At 35.5% G+C, this 19,828-nt stretch overlaps 1 protein-coding gene across 4 annotated transcripts in view; it reads right to left on the minus strand.

The window, feature by feature from the left end:
- Positions 1-1,191: 1,191 nt before the first annotated feature.
- Positions 1,192-19,828, minus strand: part of LOC117414073 (dual specificity calcium/calmodulin-dependent 3',5'-cyclic nucleotide phosphodiesterase 1A-like) — a 68,560-nt gene continuing 49,923 nt past the window's right edge. For 3 of the 4 annotated variants that reach the window (XM_059032218.1, XM_059032215.1, XM_059032219.1), the window contains 13 exons: positions 14,140-14,253; positions 12,278-12,460; positions 10,921-10,987; positions 10,586-10,699; positions 10,192-10,332; positions 9,203-9,303; positions 8,226-8,351; positions 7,533-7,634; positions 7,305-7,425; positions 6,158-6,239; positions 5,850-5,970; positions 5,350-5,537; positions 1,192-5,012 (listed from right to left, as the gene is read on the minus strand). In XM_059032218.1, the coding sequence (XP_058888201.1) occupies positions 4,636-5,012; positions 5,350-5,537; positions 5,850-5,970; positions 6,158-6,239; positions 7,305-7,425; positions 7,533-7,634; positions 8,226-8,351; positions 9,203-9,303; positions 10,192-10,332; positions 10,586-10,699; positions 10,921-10,987; positions 12,278-12,460; positions 14,140-14,253 (1,837 nt within the window). In that variant the 3' untranslated portion in view covers positions 1,192-4,635. The remainder of the gene's footprint in view (positions 5,013-5,349; positions 5,538-5,849; positions 5,971-6,157; positions 6,240-7,304; positions 7,426-7,532; positions 7,635-8,225; positions 8,352-9,202; positions 9,304-10,191; positions 10,333-10,585; positions 10,700-10,920; positions 10,988-12,277; positions 12,461-14,139; positions 14,254-19,828) is intronic. The other variant, XM_059032216.1, reaches the window with a different exon arrangement.

A 19,828-nucleotide genomic window follows, 5' to 3' on the forward strand; every position in this document is an offset into this window, starting at 1 on the left:
ACTGTACATGATGTGATGCTAAGTTTCACACATCCGTTGCTGCAACATTTGTGATTAAACAATAAAATATATGCCCGCCCTGTGTAACTGTAACTGAAACTGCTCACTGAATATCTCACCTCCCTGGTGTCCCCAGAGGATACAAATAAAATATACTCAGGTAAGTAATTCCCGGTAAGGATGATATATAATTGTTAACTTGTTTTTAGATTATTTAAACCTGAGTGGGACAGCACCATTGCTTACACCTGCAGTAAATCCAGGCATTCTGAGAGCTTATAAACACTTCATTAATCACAGACAGGTAGCCAAGCTCATTACTAAGAAAAAAGAATGGCAGTTGTTATTCAATGGAGATTTGCTAAAATCACAAAAGCTATTACTAAAACTCCTGATTTGTCGTTAAGAAGTAATTCTATTGGCAAACAGCAGACTTTTAGGGTGAAGCAGAATCCTAAATAATATATTATATGAGTATACTTGTTAATTGTTAATGAGTTTCATGGAAGAGTAATCTTCAAAGCTCCTATGAAACATTTTAAATTAAAACACATTGTCTACATGTTCACTTTCTTTGTAGGCTAAAATATCTGCACTATTCATCAGAACATTCTGTAACAGCAGTATGATACAGACTACTTCAGTAACTTTCATTTATTCATTTTATTATACATGAAAAGCTGTTCTATAATGCATTTAAAATCAAATAAAAATGAAGTCATTAATTTATTCAGCTGCCTTCCAGTTATGTTCAGGCCTGGAAAAGGTGTTGTAACACCTCTGCTGGTTTGTGGTGTTTGGTATCCCTGAATATATATACTCATCTGCTCAATGATGAGCCTGCCATCTCAAATGTTTTGCCCATTAACCCCAAATAGAACCCTTGTTTACTTAATATCTTGATATGATATCAAATTGTTTGCATATTTTTGATAAGGGGACAAAATCATCTATTCAGTGATACCAAGATAATTAGTAAACAGGGTATGAGTCGGGGTAAATTAAGCATAAACACACATGACTATAAGCATATCTATTCGAAAAAAGAGCAGTGGGACAGGCCAGCATATAAAGGAATTTAAGAAAAAGAAAGTGAAAAATCAGCTGTTTATGATCAGCAAAGCTGTCCATTGAGTATTGTAGTATTGTAGTTTGGAAATGTTTGAAAAAATAAAACACACCAAGACTAAATGTGTTACAAAGGGGAGAAGAAACCCCACTTTTAATAAATAACATTACATTAAAACATGAAGAATAAATCTGGGATGCAAAGTATCAGTTTAAGGCTTCTCAGTTTCGTCCTCAATACTTGCAGATGACTTTTTCTCTCCTAGAAGAAATAACAAATGAAGGGCTTAAAAAAGTAGATATGGACCAATAAAACAAATAATACAGAACACATTCCTTTCATTTGATGAATTCCAGATTACAGCACCTTAAACGCAACATTAAATATCTTTAAAAGCTAGTACAGTGGTAAGTCCATTTAGTACGTTTTAAACTGGATGTGTTGCTTTGTCTAAAACAAATATCATGAAAGTTGATACTTATGGTCAAAGTAAGTTATTAAAAACCAAAGCCTTCATATTATCATATTTCCAGTTTGCCTGAATCCAGAGAGAATCAGATGATTCTGCTGCTTCCTGTGGAAGTAACAAGCGATGCTGTCTCTCATTCTTTAAAAATCAAGCATGGCAAATGGCACTGGCTTCAAGGTACAATTTGCTAAGTTGAGCATTTAGTCTTTTGAACAGTTTCTTTGCGGTCTTGTATCATAGTTCACTGACACTCTGTTCACTGGATTTCGCAAAGCACATGATGGCTGATGACTTTTCCTACTCTAGTAATTGCACATTCTGAGGCCAAAAGACTCCACTGTGTGGCTGTTTAAACAGCTTTAATATTAAGACAGACAGGAACATGTACATGTTCATTAAATGTCCTGTGTTATAAGATCTTACCTTTATCCTTGCCCCATGTATTGAGATAGTATATTAAGTAAACTATAAAACATGTGTAAGAAATCAGTCATCAGCACAGATTTATCCAGGTGTCATTGTGCATAGAAAAAAAAAAAAAACAGAAAAACTTTTGATTTTATGTCTAATGGAAGCTCCGGAGTGCAATCTTAATTTGTGTGATTTATAATAAGTTAATATATTCTATGTTGCCATAGAAACTGAACGCTATATTGAAAAAAATATACCTTGGAATTTTCATGTACATAGATAGGTATGTGCAAAAAATATGTAACTTGAAATATACTCGTTCCTGGATCATGACACTCCCTGGTCGGAAGCTTCATTTTAAAACAACCCGTTGCCATTATCACTCTCACTACAACAAGCAACAGTACAACAGAGAATAAAATACATTCAAAATAAAGCCATGGACATTCAACCAAACTATCCAGAGAACTCACAAACAATGAATTAAAGAAGACATGCAGAATAATTTAAAAGACATGTTTAAAAGAGCAAGAAAATGAAAATACAAGGGGAAAAAAACACTTGCTGATATACACCTCACAAAGTTGTGTTCGCGTTCAGTGGGAGAAACAAGAAATAAAACCCCAAAATATCCACTATACTTATTTATTTGAGTTTTGTTGTTGTTGTTTTACCATCACTAATGTCCCGTATGATAATTTCACTCAGAATGGGTTTTGTAAGCAATACTGCACATAGTATAGCCATGTGGTCCAAGCACGGCGAGTCTGCCTAGCAACCCATCCCTCAGTTTCCTTGCTTGCTTCTCATGATCTAGCCAGCCTGCCCCTACCAGAGGAGGTTACTGGTCATTCCACAAGAGGCCTCACAACCTCTTGGCCATTATTCCAGAATGCATCTGTCTCAACCCCCATACTTTCACTAGGTTCTACAGACTGAATGTTTTAGATCCCCAAGACCCTGGTTTTGGGACCAGAGTGCAAAAGGCAGCCACTCAGTCTACTCTTTGATACACATATACCATAGTGTGGGTTTACCCTACAATTTGTTTATATACACTAGATGTCATATATTCCCCAAACCCTGGATTTTTTATACCACAGTGTTAAGGGCAGATATTCAGTCTACCCTTAGAGCATGCATACTGAGGTGCCAACTCTCCTCACACTTTTTTAGGTTCTGTGGACTAACAGTATATGTCACGGGTCCTCACAACTTGGGCTTTAAGCTAAGGGCAGTCTCCTGGTCTACCATTTTTTAGCAAATCTGCAAGTGTTGCAAGTCCTGCAGTTATGACAGCTTGGGTATACTTAGGGCTTCTGATTTTCAGTTTTAACCGATAAAACCCGATAAAACACCCCCAATACAAAAAAAAAAAAAATGAAATCTGTGGATAGCCAATAAACACTGGAAAAACTATGGAAATGGTTGATCAATTCACGTTGTCTTTACCCCTTTTCCCATTAAAAAATAAAACCTACTACAATAATAATAATAAATACGTTTCCCAGTGCTGCTGGGCAATGTCCCACCTTCCTGACTTGTATCTATCATTGATTTGTTCGGAATACTATAAACCCACCCCAACTACTGAGTGACAGCACATTCCTACATTTCTATTGGAGACTCCGCTTGCGAGATTTAAAACGAGATTACAATCAGGAATGGAGGCTCATTAGTGGGATTTAAAGATGTATTCCAGTTAAGATATGGAGGATTTAAAACAGAATTGTGGCAAAATGTAAAAAAAATGCCTACACACAAAAACCCCAGAAAAACGCGCCCGTGACCATAGGGATTTCGTTGTGGAAGACAGCAAAGGAATGAAGGTACAACTTAAGTATGTAAGTACTGTTGAGTTACTACTATACATATTTTGACAGAAAAAAAAACACTCAAGCATTTTGGAAAGTAACCGAAAAACACTAATTTCATACAGTATATCAAAAACAAAAGCCCCCCCCCCCAAAAAAATGATTAACATAAAACTCGAAAATAGCTAAAAATAAGCACCAAAAAATACAATTAATAAACACCGAAAAACAGAAGCCCTAGGTATACTATCCCGATCAGTAATGGAATAACATCTCATACTTGAAAGAGAACCTTTATATCATTTTGGTATCGCTGAATAGATAAACATTTCCTCTTTAAACATGTGCAGAATATTTTAACAAGATGGCTATTCAAAATTAAGGCTCCCTAAATGTTATCTATTTTTTTAGGAATTCACAACCACAATATATTTTAATAAGCAAGGCCTCCCATAAGTGCAGTGGCATCCTGAATGCTATTAATTTTTTACCAATGCAAAATAACAAGGTGGGATATTTGTTTTCATTTTCCCCAAAGAAATGATGACTGCCAAGACTGGAACAGCATTCGGTGTGATACTTGTCTTGGCATTCACTGGTGTCACCATAACTGCATCACAGCTGTGACTCACATGCACCACCTTGTGGTTTTTGAGAAGTGTGGCAGCTACTTGTATAGCACATGGCTAATTTAAATATCATGCATAGAACTTTGGCTTGATTACAAGTCTTTGCCCCCTGGGCAGAATCCATTATTTAATGTGTTTCTAGAAGTCCACACTGCCACAGCACTCCATTAGATAAACACGTCAATAGAAAAGAATCACCTGTAAAATGCCACACCACAAAAAATGCCCATCTTTGTCATAGACTTACTTTTGCTTTGGGAATGCTAAAGAGCCACTATGCCTTGTACTGTACGGGCAGTGGTTTGGCTCTACTAAAACCTGATCATTGTTAGAGAAATTACCGTTCCATGGGGGTCTGTCAGAGATACATTCCTGAACAGAGGAATTGGAAACTGACGAGACAGCCTGTTGCTGTGGCCTCTGTGGCAGATAATTAGAATTAGAGTTCTGGGAAGAATTACAAGACGTTTTGTTCAGTTCACAGGGGGACTCTGACACCGAATCGCTGTCCTTCTCAGAATCGGTCCTTGTTAATTTGACTTCTGTAATTTCTGTGACTTCACTTTTCTTGTCACTGTGCTTGCAGTCGTTGGTTGATTCTCTTTCTTTTCTTGCTTGTTCTTCAAAAAATAGAACAAGGAATATAAATGAAATATAAAGGAAATGATTTGACAAATGACAAAAAAAATAAAAATAAAAAGGCTGGACTTATAAAACTGCCAGGGCATAAAACTTGAAGAACCGTGGTTAAATAGTAAGCCATATGTTACAAACTGCTTCACATTTTAAACGACTGATGTTTTCTAATCGTTATCACATTATTGATAATGACAACTGAAAGTCTGACTTTTCTTTCTTTTCTTTTTTTTTGGTACATTAAAAACACTGGTGTTTCCAATCGGACCTAGTTGTATTTATTTGACATTTGCTTCAGCACTGCCTAATGAAAATTCATACCTTGAACAGCTAACTCCTTCCATCTCTCCTTATTCTGATGAATTATATCCACCCAGTTGCATCTGAAACCTTTCAGATCAATGCTGGACAAGGAATAGTCTGTGGAAGACCCTTGATCTTCTGTGGAAACCTTTTTACTGTGTTTTTGTACAGATTCAACAACACCGCCTGCTCCCCCGCTGTTCAAGCTGAAAATGGAGGCAGTACAGTGTATTCATATCAAGGGGGATCTGTTTAAAAATAAAGCTTATTCAAATAAGAACTTATTTTAAATGGGTAAAGTTTCTGTAGAGGAGTAAACACCCCAGATTATGTTATAAAGGATCCCATGAAAAGCATTGGCCACATGTTTTTGAATATCATTCACTGCAATTTCTAAGTTTTGTTTTTATATTAACATAATTGATGCATGTATGAATCTGCAGTGATGGGGAACTAAATATTATAACATTCCACAAAAACACAATTCCTCCTCAAAAAAACAAAACAAAAACACTAACCTGGACTTTTGGAGCCCAGAGCCCCCCGAATGTAAATGTTCCTCTATAAGAGGAGTTACTATCTTCTCCGTCACATCAGTCAGAACAGAGAAAGTTGGTTCTACAATGAAATCAATAAATCCTGTAGAAAACAACATTATTCTCATATTAGTTAAATCTGCACAGTTTTTTTATGTACATGTTTTTGGACTGACATCACCATTTAAAAACCAAAGAATAACTTAAAACAGCTACCAACAAGTTCCACTTCAATTGAAAGAAAGAAAGAAAGAGAGAAAGAAAGAAAGAAAGAAAGAAATGAACACAACCTATCTGTGACTGGGCTACCATTGTGGACTTGCGATCACAAAGAGGTGAGAAAGGCAACCCCAGTTCAGCTTCTTTGTCTCCCTAAAAAGACACACAGAAATGAGACATGAATAGCAGTTAGAAACATCAGTAAGAATAGTGTGATAATCCTATTTTGTCTGTGGACAAACCCTACTAATCAATGCTTTTTAAAAAATAATACCGTTTTGTTCAATGATGTTTAAATTTAAATAAAATATGTATTTAAGTAGTCATTATATATCCCAAAATAAAATACACAGTACATATCCAAAAGATTGTTTCTAAGTAAACGTAATCACAGACTTACAGTAATGGAATTTGAGGGGCGTCCTGGAAAAACCTTATAGCCCACAATTTCATTTTCTTTAGAAAACCTATCCGTGCTTCTTATTAAAAAAAAACATACAAAAAAAAAACAAACAATTATACAAGTTTTCCACCACAACTTTAATTTTCCTGAATACTGATGGTAATTATGGGATATCAGGTTTCCAGGACACCCTCTAGTTAAACACTTTTCATTGCACCTCATTTTGAATTATTACTGTATTTGCCATTTAAAATCACTGCTGTCCCAATACTGTATAATGAATACTGCGTGCATGCCAGAGCAAGTTGTTGTGCTGATCAACCCCAGACATAAACATTTTGATTAAAGGGGTGTAAGCTGTTTAGAGTTACTTGGGTAGGTTTAACTACATGACATAAACCATGTCAAATCCATATAAGTACCTCGTTTGCAAAGAATCTGAACTAATAAAACTCCTTTCACTATGAAAAGTGAGCTTTGCAGAAAATAGCTTTATAAGACACTGAAGTCTTACAAATTGTAAATTAATGAAAACAATTATCCCTCATAAACATTAAATGAATAATTAATACAAATAAAAAAAAAAAATCTGTCAGTTTTTCATTCAAGATAAGTCACAGGACAAGGCATGCAATATTTGTTGTTTACAATGTGGTAGCTAAGATGGCTGCCAAGTATACAAAGCAGAAAGATAAAAAGAATCTTGAGTTTAATTAATCATAACTTTGGTATCTCAGTAAGTCATTCCACAAATCTAACTTTTGGATATCATGCAGTAACCTCTATGTATAGACTATTTCAATCCAAAACTACACCTGTCTAAAAAATTCCTCCATCAGAGCCTTTGTCCATCTGTGGTGCAGTTCCCAGGATTTTGCAGGGTGGCTTATATCGGCTGTATGCAGCATGAGGGACATGGCTTTTGACTTGTCTACTCTGTGAACCAAAGATAAGTACAGATTAGCCAGCAAGGAAGGCAGCTATTATACTGTTTTTTTTCTGTATTTTGTTTAGAGTATGGACACAAGGAAACACACTCTTACCCTTCAGGCTGCTGCAGTGCATTTTTTATGTTTTTAATGTGCTGGAAATGGCCAGACATATCTGTATATAAAACCATATCAACCACCAATGTACGGAGTTCCCTGTGTAGAGTAATATAGAAAAAAATATTATCGACAAGAAAAAGAAACCGCAGCGGTATGAGATGCATCTGCAAATAGTTCTATCTGGGTGACGCTTGCTTTTAATCCATGTTGTTATTTGCATGCTTGTCTTGTTCCTGTAATGAATACATACAAAACTCTGTATGTTTAATTGATGAGATACACAATTCTGCACTGCTAGTTCAACGATCTTATCTTTCTGAAACTACATGTGATAAATGACACTATCCGATTTGAAATAACACACAGAGCTTTATCCACAAACACTTGCTGTCCCGTGGCACGTGTTCTTTTGAATGTAGGCCATATTATTTTCAATAGTTCTGTGTTAGAAAAAAAACTAAGGTGTTTTCAGACAACACCTGGTTTCCAAATGAAAAGAAATATACATATAATTTAATTACTGTCACTTTTCTATTCAGACATCTCAGGTGTATAATGGGTGTTTGCTACAAGTAACTGTCAATTTACACAACATCGTGGATGCATGTCAGTTACTGGCTTCACTTCTCTCACCATGCAGCTGTCATACATTGAAAAGTTAGACCCTAAAAACAGAACAGACCTTACCGCCAATCATCTTTTGACAGGTTGGCCAGGATATTCATTTCAGGCTCTTGCATGAGTCTATACGCAGCACTAACGTGGTGATTTTCAAGGACAGAACGATCATTGTACAAGATTGCAACGTCTGACCTACACATAAAGAAAGCATTGTTTTGGTTTTTTTTTGTTTGTTTTTTAGCATTTTCTTATTAAATATCCCTTTGAAGATGGTTTCTTATTCACAATTGGTAAAGGTCAGCACAAATATCTCGGTAATGCTGTTTTCAATATCAATTACACTGAAGTCATCTTTTGGCAGTGACCCCTGATAAGATGAATAGTGCTGTCAATCATTTTCATTTATGTTGGTGCTACAACTACCTGCAGCTTTAGCTGGTAAATATTTTGCATTCTGACACTGATGAGCAAAGTAACATTCCATAAGTAATTAGCAATTTAAGGATTACATTTCTAATAGCAATGTTACAAGAAGCTTGCCGCCATTAATGCAGTTAAAACAAGGTTTTCTTGTGCATGTATTGCTGTGGATTTGACATGGAACATGTGACTTCTGAGTGTTAATATGACCCCTGAAACTATGATGTATAAACAGTGCAGTACAGTATTTTGGCTAAAGAAATGACTGGATCTTCCGGCAGGACTACTTAGATAAATGGCTGCATATGGCTTCATCATCAGATAGAATTCCCCTGCTTTCATGTTAACTAAATGCCAAACTTGTTGGAAAAGAACCCCCTGAACTATAGGTTTACTGAAAGTAAAGTGAAAATAAGCTCTCTACCCAGGGACACCCAAAAACATGTGTTGGAATGTAGGTCATTTTCTTGAATTACCATAGTTTTTTTCTTTCACTGCATTTACACGTGTCTGTATTGTATAAGAAATGATGCTACAGGAAATTAGATTAACATTAAAACACAATAGTACAATTTCATACTGAAACGCTGAAAAAGAAAAACCATGACAGATAAGAAGTTTACCTGGTCTGAATGTGGAAGTTGTTTGTGGTCCCTGTGTGTTCAAAGTCATGGATGGCAGCTGCAAAAACCATTGCAAAAATGTCCAGTTCTGTTAAGGAGTGCTGTTAAATAAGATGGTATAACATTAATTTATATTTAGATATGAATATATTCAATGTAATGCAAAATATTCAATAATATAAATATCATGACCTAGCTGTAGCAGTACAAATGCTTAAACTGGGATATAGTGCCACCCAGTGGAGCTCAAAGATTTCTTTTTCAACACTTTGTGGCCTCCTTTTTTAAATAACTTCACAGAAATGTGTGGAAAAGCTGTAGACTGGTAAAAATAAATAAATAATATAAACCCATATACTAAATGTATTAAAATGTTACACATGCACATTTTAAAGCTTCCCAAATTCATGCAAAACTAAAATTCTGCAGAGTGTGTTTTTTCAAACAATACCAGTTTTGTAATTCAGTTAATATATAACAGAAGCAGAATTGACTGTTACCCTGATTTCCTTTTTAAAGCTCAAAGCTTGAACTATAGAGGAATCTCAGATCCCAGTTCAACAGGCCAAGTTCTTTAGAAAGAAAAAAAGGACTTAAAAAATAAAATGTATTTATAGATTTAAATACAAACAATCTATACTCAATATAATGAAGCACAAGTGCCTTAAAATCAAATTTCAGTCTAATTTGATCAGTCCAGAAGGAGAGCCTGATTCGTTTTAGATTCTGCAAAAAGAGTGAAGTTGAGGCAGAAGCAGTTTTGATTAACGTGCAGGCAACTGATTTCACAAGAAAGAAAATAGAAATGCATCAACAAATCAAAACAATGATATTGATGCTCACAGTAATACATAATCCCAATTTGAGCTTGGTTACTGTATAGTTTTCCAAGATCCCAATATTTCATTTGTATTATTTTTGGTTTATAAATTAATTAGTAAGCTGTATAGAAAGGGTTACACACACTGATAGCTATATTTTTGTCTTACCATCAAACCACTATGAACCATAAAATAATGTAATGTCTGGGTAACATCAGCTGCATGGACTAGATTGTGGTAAGGGTTTTTGTACTTGCTATACCCAACTTCCAATGCTTCAACAAAGTTGAGGAGTGCACTTATGGGGACCTAGAGGGGGAAAAAAATGTGTCTGAATTGAGATTCATTAATTTTAAAAACAGTTCAAGTTCTAGTCATTAAACAGTAGCTAAATAAATGCCTCCACAAGGGGGAAGCAAGTCGCACTTACTGCATTCACACAAGAACTTCCATAACTTCCTCCCTTTGAATAGTCAGGATTTCTTTGTTAGACTATTTTATGTTTTAAGATACTTCAGTTGTTTCTTTTCCCTTTTGAGAAAATCATAAAAACATATCTGACCCTGAATCGAGAGATTAGATCGTATCTGGTGAAGAGTTCATAGACCAAGAACCTCAAGGCATGTCCTCCAGCTTCGTTTAGGGCAAAGACATTGAAAGACCATTTGTCTACATCCTGCAGAGTACAAAACATTTGGTTACAAGCATGACTATAAAACATGCATATTAACAGCATACTGCTCTTACACCAGGTTCACTTACACAGGGCTATCAGAGGTCAACAGTAAGAGCCCAGGAGACATGACCAGCTGGCACATGTTTGAAAGAGCCTCTATAATGCAAACATAGTTCTCTATTAGCAGCATTAAAAAAAAAAAAAATGAAATAGTGTCTCACCTTTAAAACCTCAACAACAGCCGGAGGGTATGTTAGCCCAACCAAGACAGAAGTCTTTCGAAACATCCTACAATTACAATAAATAAAAGCTCTGTCAATGGATTTCTTAAGAGAGTTACACTCCCTACAGTGTTCAGATATCGCAATATTATCACTTGATAACAAACTTGATGTATGGTGCCTTTTCTTGTCTGATCAAATATAAATCTATATATTCCACCATTTCTATTGTTTTCTCAACAACCCCCCTTACAGTATTTCACAGTCAAATCAATGGTACACCATTAAGATCCATTTAAATATCCTTCTCAAAAGTAGTCAATTGTCTTGTATAATCTTTTTTTTTGTTAAATAATCAATACTTTTGTTTCACATGTTTCACATGTAAAGTATACTTGTGGTTTTTGGACTACTGTACAAGTTGTGACCAAAGCCAGATTTCAATTTAAATGTCTGTGTTTAGAAACAATTACTACAGACAGAAACCTTGGAAACACTGAAGTTAAAAACCAGAAGTAGTTAAGTGGCCCTGTAGAAATCGGCTAATGAGGTAAAACTCATCAGCAGGCATGACTCATATTAATCAAGGATCTGGAATGCCTGAGGAACTAATAAGCGAGTGGTTATTGTATAATCACGAGCACTAGGTGTATGCATTTATGTATGTATGTGTAAATTCTCTGTGCTTATTTGCAGAGTATATGTAGCAGTAGCACATATAATGTATCTACATATTTTATTTTTCTTTTCATACATTAGTAGAAAATGTTTTTAAAGTAAGGTGTAAAGTAAGGTGTATTGGAAGGGAAGGGCCCTTTAAATCTTTGCTGCTGTACCATGTACAGCTACTGTATAATGTGGAAGCCACAACTACTTGTCAGTCTTCTTTAAAAGCTGTTGCTTTATCAGAGATCTGATGGGGGTATAATTAGACTTATTGTTTATAATAAACATACCTGTCCTTTAAAGTAGCTGTGAAAGGTCTTCTGTTTTTTTTCCCCATATATTTTTTAAACTACGGTTTATATTTTCCATAGAAACAGGAAATACCCATGGCATATTAGATCTGTTCAACACCCACACACACTAGAACATATAGCAATCTGAGGAAAGAAAAGCTAACTGATGCTCCGTGCTACCATCCTTACTTCCTGTCTTTAAAAACAAATCTAAAATATTATTAAAAATATGTTTTGGTATTACTATACTTTTCAAGCAGTTGTACTTTAATTTACCAATATTAAGCAGATTTAAAGTAGAAGAACTTTAAGGCTATTTTACTGCTCTTCAACAAGCACCTCAATGTTCCAATTTAATAGAGTGCCTGTGTGGTATTGCCGTTAGATTTTATTCTTACCTATCTACAAAAATCCCTGCTTGCACTGCGTGGACTATGCTGCGAAACTTAGGCTTCTCATCTGGTCTCCTCCTAGCCACCTCCATCTTCTTGGTAAAGGTGGAGGCCAGCCAATCCCGAACCTCCGAAGGGACCGCATCCGAGTGGATATCACCGAGTTCGTCTTCAGTGTCCAATAGCTGTCTGTCATATGAAATCACATAACTGATAATAATTTCAATAAGAAACGATGATTGACATGAGGGCAGGTGGAGCAGTGTTTACTAAACAATACAGACTGCTGGACCACAAATTGATCTTCATTTTCTAGGAATTATTTAATAACTTCAGGCAGCACTGCATTTTAGTCATGTGTCATGCTATTACAATGAACAGTTATCGAAAAGCTAGATGAATCAAAACAAAGTTTAGTAACAAACAATTCCATTTTTTTCAGATTGGATTTGAATGGTTTGTTTGCACCGAAAATTGCAACGGTTGTCACTTCTAGTCTGTTAAAAAAATGAAATCATACTATTTGCTTGCCACCACCCTGAAATATGTGGAATTATTTAAGAAAATACTGATGTTAAGCAATGCTATTATTGCCTTACCCTGTTTGTGTTTCAAATCTCACAGGGTCAAAAAGTTATATTAAAAGAACAGGGCTTGTAGTTTAAAGCATGACTGTAAAACACACATACTATATAGTACAGTATAAAAGCCTACATTGTTTAAATGAAAACAAATAAACTACTTTTGTAAATGCTTACGTTGTGTTGGTCTTCTTAGCAAACAATTGGCTAGTTTGAGGTGACTCTGGTGCTCCAGCCATATTATAAGTGATTTATTAGTATCGGAACAGTGTGATAAAAAGGTACAGAGTATCCCTCCCCAAGGCCATATAAATTATCAGCTGCATTGTTTTGCTGTTATTATTTCTTTTCAAAAAGTTAACTATATTTTACAGTGTAGTTGAGAAGCATTGTGATGTCATTTTGTTTCTTACCTATTGTGATGACATTACCATCATCAGACTTTGCTCTATTGTGATTCTATGTTTCAACTAAAGCCAGTTAGATAAGAAACAAAATCCAGAATGGCTGGAGAGAGGGTTGTAATAAGGTGTGTTGCAAAATAAAGAAAAGGTTGAGAAAGACTTAAAGCACAATTCTACTTAACATTTGCTAAACTGTTTATTTTAGAAGAATATAAATATGAACATCAACAGATATTGTTTGATTTGGAATCTTTTTCCAGGATTATCTGTATTCCCTCATCTACAAAGTAATTTATTATTATTATTTGTTTATTTAGCAGACGCCTTTATCCAAGGTGACTTACAGAGACTAGGGTGTGTGAACTATGCATCAGCTGCAGTCACTTACAATTATGTCTCACCCGAAAGACGGAGTACAAGGAGGTTAGGTGGGATTTGAACCGGGGACCTCCTGGTTACAAGCCCTTTTCTTTAACCACTGGACCATACAAATTTAAATAGACTTGACTTTAGATTCTGGTTATTTGCATTGTTGTAAATTAGTGGTCCAGATAAATTTAGACCATAAATATTTGAAAGCCAGATTAGGTTATTTCACACTGAAAAACTGGAACGAAAGTAATTGGGCCCACCAATTACACAAATCTACAGTATAATTGCCATCCATGTTGCTTTTTGCCTTTCTGGTACTATAAATACTGTACCGCCTGCCACTCTAAAGCTTTTTATTATGACTGCTACTGTTTAAAATTCTGCTGTCTTTACTGATTTCACATTTTTGCTGTTGTAATGACAATGGCCAAGGATTGAATCCTTTTCATTTTGGGGGGTGGGGTTCATTGATGTCTTAAACATTGAGTCTAACTCGCACATGTGGTCTCACCTTGTTTCATCAATGTACACGGCTTCCAAAACAGATGCTGCATATTCTATGTTCTTCTTAAGGTCCAGCACATTCACTTCACCTTTTTCCAGCTGCTTCACCAGACATCTTAATCTGAAAGGAAAAAAAAAATACGGATGTTGGTGGGTCTTTCGGTTAATTTTGAAGGCTGGAGACCCTATCTAAAGAAATATAGACAGCAACAAAAACGATTGAGATATATTCATATCCCTAAATTGATAGATACAAATTCTGAGTAGGGATTATTGTGACTGATCTGCTGTAGACCTGGAAGTTGATATCAAACTTAATTCTGGTATTCAAATGTGGGATACTTATACTTGTAATGCATGCAATCCATGATCAAGCAAGAGTGATTGAAATTTCACTGCTAATGAGAATTACTTAGCTCATTCAGTAAAGCACGAGTAATACATAATTAAAATGACCTTTAAGCGCATGCATTTATTATTCTCCTCCAATTCATTGTTCTGCTATATTAGGGACAGCTCCATTACTAAATAAGATAGAATGGTAAGGAGATTAAAATAGATCTAACAGCCCTTTGTTTTAGCCCAGGGCCTGGTGGGTAATAAGAGTCTCTAACAAATGACATTTTTTAAGTTGAAGGATAACATGTTGACATTCCATAATGGGTACTTTAATTGAAGTCTTAAAATTGACATTGTTTTGGTACACAGCTGAGATAACCTAGCTGTATTTATTGGAACGATGCTTCAATATTGCACAGGGCTTATTGGTTGTCAGTGCAATTGACTTTATCATTACTGCACTGCCCTGTCAACAATAACTGACATCATCACTTGTGTAGTGAGACAAAAGAACAAAAAAAAAAAAAAAAAACAATGCCCTGTGGCCATTTTAATACACTTTGCCATGAATTTGCCCAAATAACAACATGAACACACAAGTTAATGACAATTTTAAATGAATGTTATGTTCTAAATTATTATTTGATGTACTTTAACGTTCTGCAACATAAAAAAGACATGCAAGTTTGTGAGATATTATTGTTTAGGTAAGCAAACAGATTTAGGATATGACCTCCCCCCCCCCCCCCCCCCCCCCCCACCTCCACAAGGGTATTCAAACAACATGACACAGCACACCAATGGCTCTTTCTTTATTTAGCTATGGATTGTTCTGACTTTTATGCAGAATCATTCACATTTAGCATTTACTTTTGCTGGCAAATTGCTTGCCTTGTTCTTATTTGCATTCTGCACAATTCTCAGTAGAAGGTGCTACAGCTTTGTATTGATCATGTGAAAGGTGAACTTGTTTTATCCACCTCTTCCACCCAAGACTTTGAGATGTAAACAGAATGAATTTTTCCATTTCTCTGGAGTTCTCTCTTCACATAACGGTGTCCCTATTAGGCACATAATTGTGTACTGTTTTATATTATGTAGCAAGTGCAAAGGCACAAAATAACATGAACAAGATCAAACAACTCAGGACAATAGTTGCAACTTGTTGTTTCTTGAGAGTATCATACCATTAACATTGTTTTATTCCTGTTAGAAAATTTGCCTTTGCACTTACTTCAAAATAAGGCCCATAGTCTTAGTTTTCAGAAACTTACTCTATGGTTTACTACAGTAGAATCAACATCTTACAATAATTCTTCTGTCTCTGTCCTCCATGTCACTATTAATCAAATATCACACTGACAAACTAGTTTAAAAGAAAAAGTCACAATTAATAAAATACCTGTCAGCCACATGGAATTGATGCCCCATTACCAACATATTTAATCAATTTAGCTTACAAATGAAGCAATCACAATGGATGCCTCTTGCTAAGCCAGTCTTAAATGGAGAGAGGGCATTACTGGTCCTGCAGAAGAAAAGCTGAAACAAAGGTCAAAGGACCTACTGACCATAATGACATCCTTTTTGACAATTAAGATTGTATTTAATACAATGCCAACAAAAGATAATGTATTATTGGATATTACGAAGCTTTAATAAAGAAAACAGAAGCAATATCTTGAAACATATGATCCACTTTGTGTATCTCATTTGCTCATTAACATTATTTTCTTCATTACACTTCAAGCTCAGGTGTAATGCATTTTTGAACCATTTAAACTCAAAAAGTCCCAAAACAACTCAAAATATGACTCTAGGTGACCTTTGGCCTCTGATAATGTCACATAATCATACTACCCCACACTGTGACATATTAAATAAAAACATGATCTTGGTCAATGATACCATTTTTGTGCTAATCCAGTGTGTATAAAAATATTGTCACTTGTTTTATCACCACCCCTAACTTTTTAAAATAATAATTTCAGGTAAGTTACATGAAAAACTGTCTGCCTTTTTTATCTGACCACATTGCCAATGACATTCCCACTCTAGAAGGATGTATTAGGACCTAGTTTGTGAAAATTATCTCCACCGGGGTAATAGACTATCATCTGATAATAGTCTATTAATGAATCCCCTGTCATTGAGGCTTGTGTTAACAGTGAGGAAAGCATAGAATATACCCCTGTATTACTTTCAACAAGCAATCCACCCCTGGGAGTGGAACAGATTTGTTTGCAGAGCAGTGGGAAACAAGCAAACAACCCAAAATTAGTTCCTGGAGCTAATAAAAATAGAAAAGCCTTTTTTTTTTTCTTTTTTTAGCTCTCACGGACAAAACACGTATTTGTTTGGGCAATAACGAGCAAGAAAAAACATGCAATAGGTTTTAACTTTTACTATTTAGTATTGTGCCATTCGGTAACATCCCATCCTGGAATCTTCAACATCTGAATGAGTGTCATATTTAGGGCTCAGTCTTTCCTGTTTCCTGTGTGTGAGGACTGAAGATTAAATAGCCTTCTTTCCTCACATTTGTAACTTTGCCATGAAACCAGTCATCTTGTTCTAATACCAAACTTGGGCTAGCTCAGTTTCCACCTACAGTCTACAATCCAATCTGCAAGCAAAACTTAAAGGTCAAAGACCGTATCACATCTTTCTTAATAATTTATTACTTTCCTTACCCTACCTCCAATAATTCCACCACAGTTTAATACAGGATGGCTCTCCTTTCTGTCTCCATGATGGAAACAATAAGGAATCATTTAAAATCGCTCCCAGTGGCAAACAGATACAGACATGTAGTGTGTCCACTGATGCACACCCAAACCAGGCTATAAAACAGATAACATGCATTTATGTATGTAAGTTTATAAACATTAAAATGGATCTTCTGTACTAGGGTGCTTTGTTTTGCATTGGAATCAGTTTCTTTAACTCATTAAGTGCCTTTGTCCTCACATGAGGACAGTTTACTTTGTGATTCTTTGGAGCATTTTTAACTGGCATCTATCTACCTGTTAGTTCAATTTTCTCTTTAACTGTATTGTTATGATAACTTACTTTAATTTTGTTAACTGCCTAGTCTTGCCTAGTCTAAATGTAATGTATCAAATTACGTAAATACAGATGGTGTTCTGATTTTTTCAGAAAAAAACTATTTGGTACTTAATGGGTTAATAGATGTATAGGGTTATACTACATAATTTAATATAATAATATATAATAATTGGTATTTCAAAAGGGTACATACTATAATATATATATATTTTTTTTTATTAGTGCTATGTATGCTTAATAAGCTTTTTATAGCAAACATTGTGCATTCTAAATAATCAAATTAAATAATAAATAGTTAAAATATCTTTCAAACCACCAGGCCCTTGAAAATGTGACTACTTGCATGATTGCTTTCATGTTATGCAGCTGTTCAGAACACAAACTTTGAAATTCCCTTCTTAATTACTACCCAGCATTTTTTTCCATATTTATTAATTTATTAAGTAATCTAAGCACCTTTCCTTAGCAAAACAATGTTCTTTCAAGTCTCTTGTCTTTTTGTTGAGGAAGAAGCATATTTATCCTGCCTCAACACTATGGGGCTGATGTAAGGATAGACGCAGTGCAAATAATTGCGGCTGCAAAATCCAAATTGCCTAGTGGCCAAGGCAATTATTTTACACTGCGGCTTATGTAAGTTTAAGAGCAATAAAAATTACTCAACACACACAAATAATGAGCTGCAATCATGGTAATGACGGTCGCAATGACCGCCGCCTGTGCATTGGACTATTTAGCGGTCGCACTTACAGCCCAGAAGTGAGGTGAGTTATGAGTACAGTTACTGTTACTGTTAAATGTTAAATGCGCTTCATGCTGTGGGATTCATTACGACATCTATTGGCCATATTCTGCTGCTGTTGTTGTTGTTAACATGGCTGTAATGTTCAGTTTTAAAATGAATGCAGTAGTACAGCACCACAGTTATGTTATAGACTGTTGCAGAGTTAGTGGGACATGTGTGTCTGTTTGGTTGTAACAATAAAGTGCCATTCCTGATCACTAAATTCTGTCTTGTGAATACATAACAATGGCATTCAAGCAAAGCATTGTGTGGAATTTCTTTACCAAGCAGGAGAAAATGGAATTTGCAAACTCTGTCAAGGAAATATTTCATTCAAAAGGATGAAGAACTAGCACACTTACGTGTGCTCCACAAGTGGGCTCCATGGAAGAAGACCCAGGAGGACTCCACTTTTGAAAGAAAAACATAAAAAAGCCAGACTGGAATTTGCTAAAATGCATATTGACAAGCCACAATCCTTCTGGGAGAATGTCCTTTGGACAGATGAGTCAAAACTGGAACTTTTTGGCAAGTCACATCAGCTCTATGTTCACAGATTAAAAAATGAAGCTTTCAAAGAAAAGAACACCATACCTACAGTGAAACATGGAGGAGGCTCGGATATGTTTTGGGGCTGCTTTGCTGCGCCTGGCACAGGGTGCCTTGAATCTGTGCAGGGCACAATGAAATCTCAAGACTATCAAGGCATTCTGGAGCGAAACGTACTGCCCAGTGTCAGAAAGCTCTGTCTCAGTCGCAGGTCATGGGTCCTCCAACAGGATAATGACCCAAAACACACAGCTAAAAGCACCCAATAATGGATAAGAACAAAACATTGGACTATTCTGAAGTGGCCTTCTATGAGTCCTGATCTGAATCCTATCGAACATCTATGGAAAGAGCTGAAACTTGCAGTCTGGAGAAGGCACCCATCAAACCTGAGACAGCTGGAGCAGTTTGCTCAGGAAGAGTGGGCCAAACTACCTGTTTACAGGTGCAGAAGTCTCATTGAGAGCTACAGAAAACGTTTGATTGCAGTGATTGCCTCTAAAGGCTGTGCAACAAAATATTAGGTTAGCAGTCCCATCATTTTTGTCCATGCCATTTTCATTTGTTTTATTATTTACAATATTATGTTGAATAAAAAATCAAAAGCAAAGTCTGATTTCTATTAAATATGGAATAAACAATGGTGGATGCCAATTACGTTTGTCAGTTTCAAGTTATTTCAGAGAAAATTGTGCATTCTTCGTTTTTTGTGGAGGGGTACCAACAAATTTGAGCACGTCTGTATATATATATATATATATATATATATATATATATATATATATATATATATATATATATATCCTGTACATTTATATGACCACCAGAAACCTGTGAATACGGGAAAACACTGTCAGGGCCTCAAAATAAATTCCATGATTAATTTGTAAAGCATGCAGAGATCAAGGTGTTCTGTTAGGGAATGTTTGCATTCTGTGCCATTTTATGAATATAA

The sequence above is a fragment of the Acipenser ruthenus genome, chromosome 10 (genome assembly GCF_902713425.1).
Source record: "Acipenser ruthenus chromosome 10, fAciRut3.2 maternal haplotype, whole genome shotgun sequence".
NCBI lineage: Eukaryota > Metazoa > Chordata > Actinopteri > Acipenseriformes > Acipenseridae > Acipenser > Acipenser ruthenus.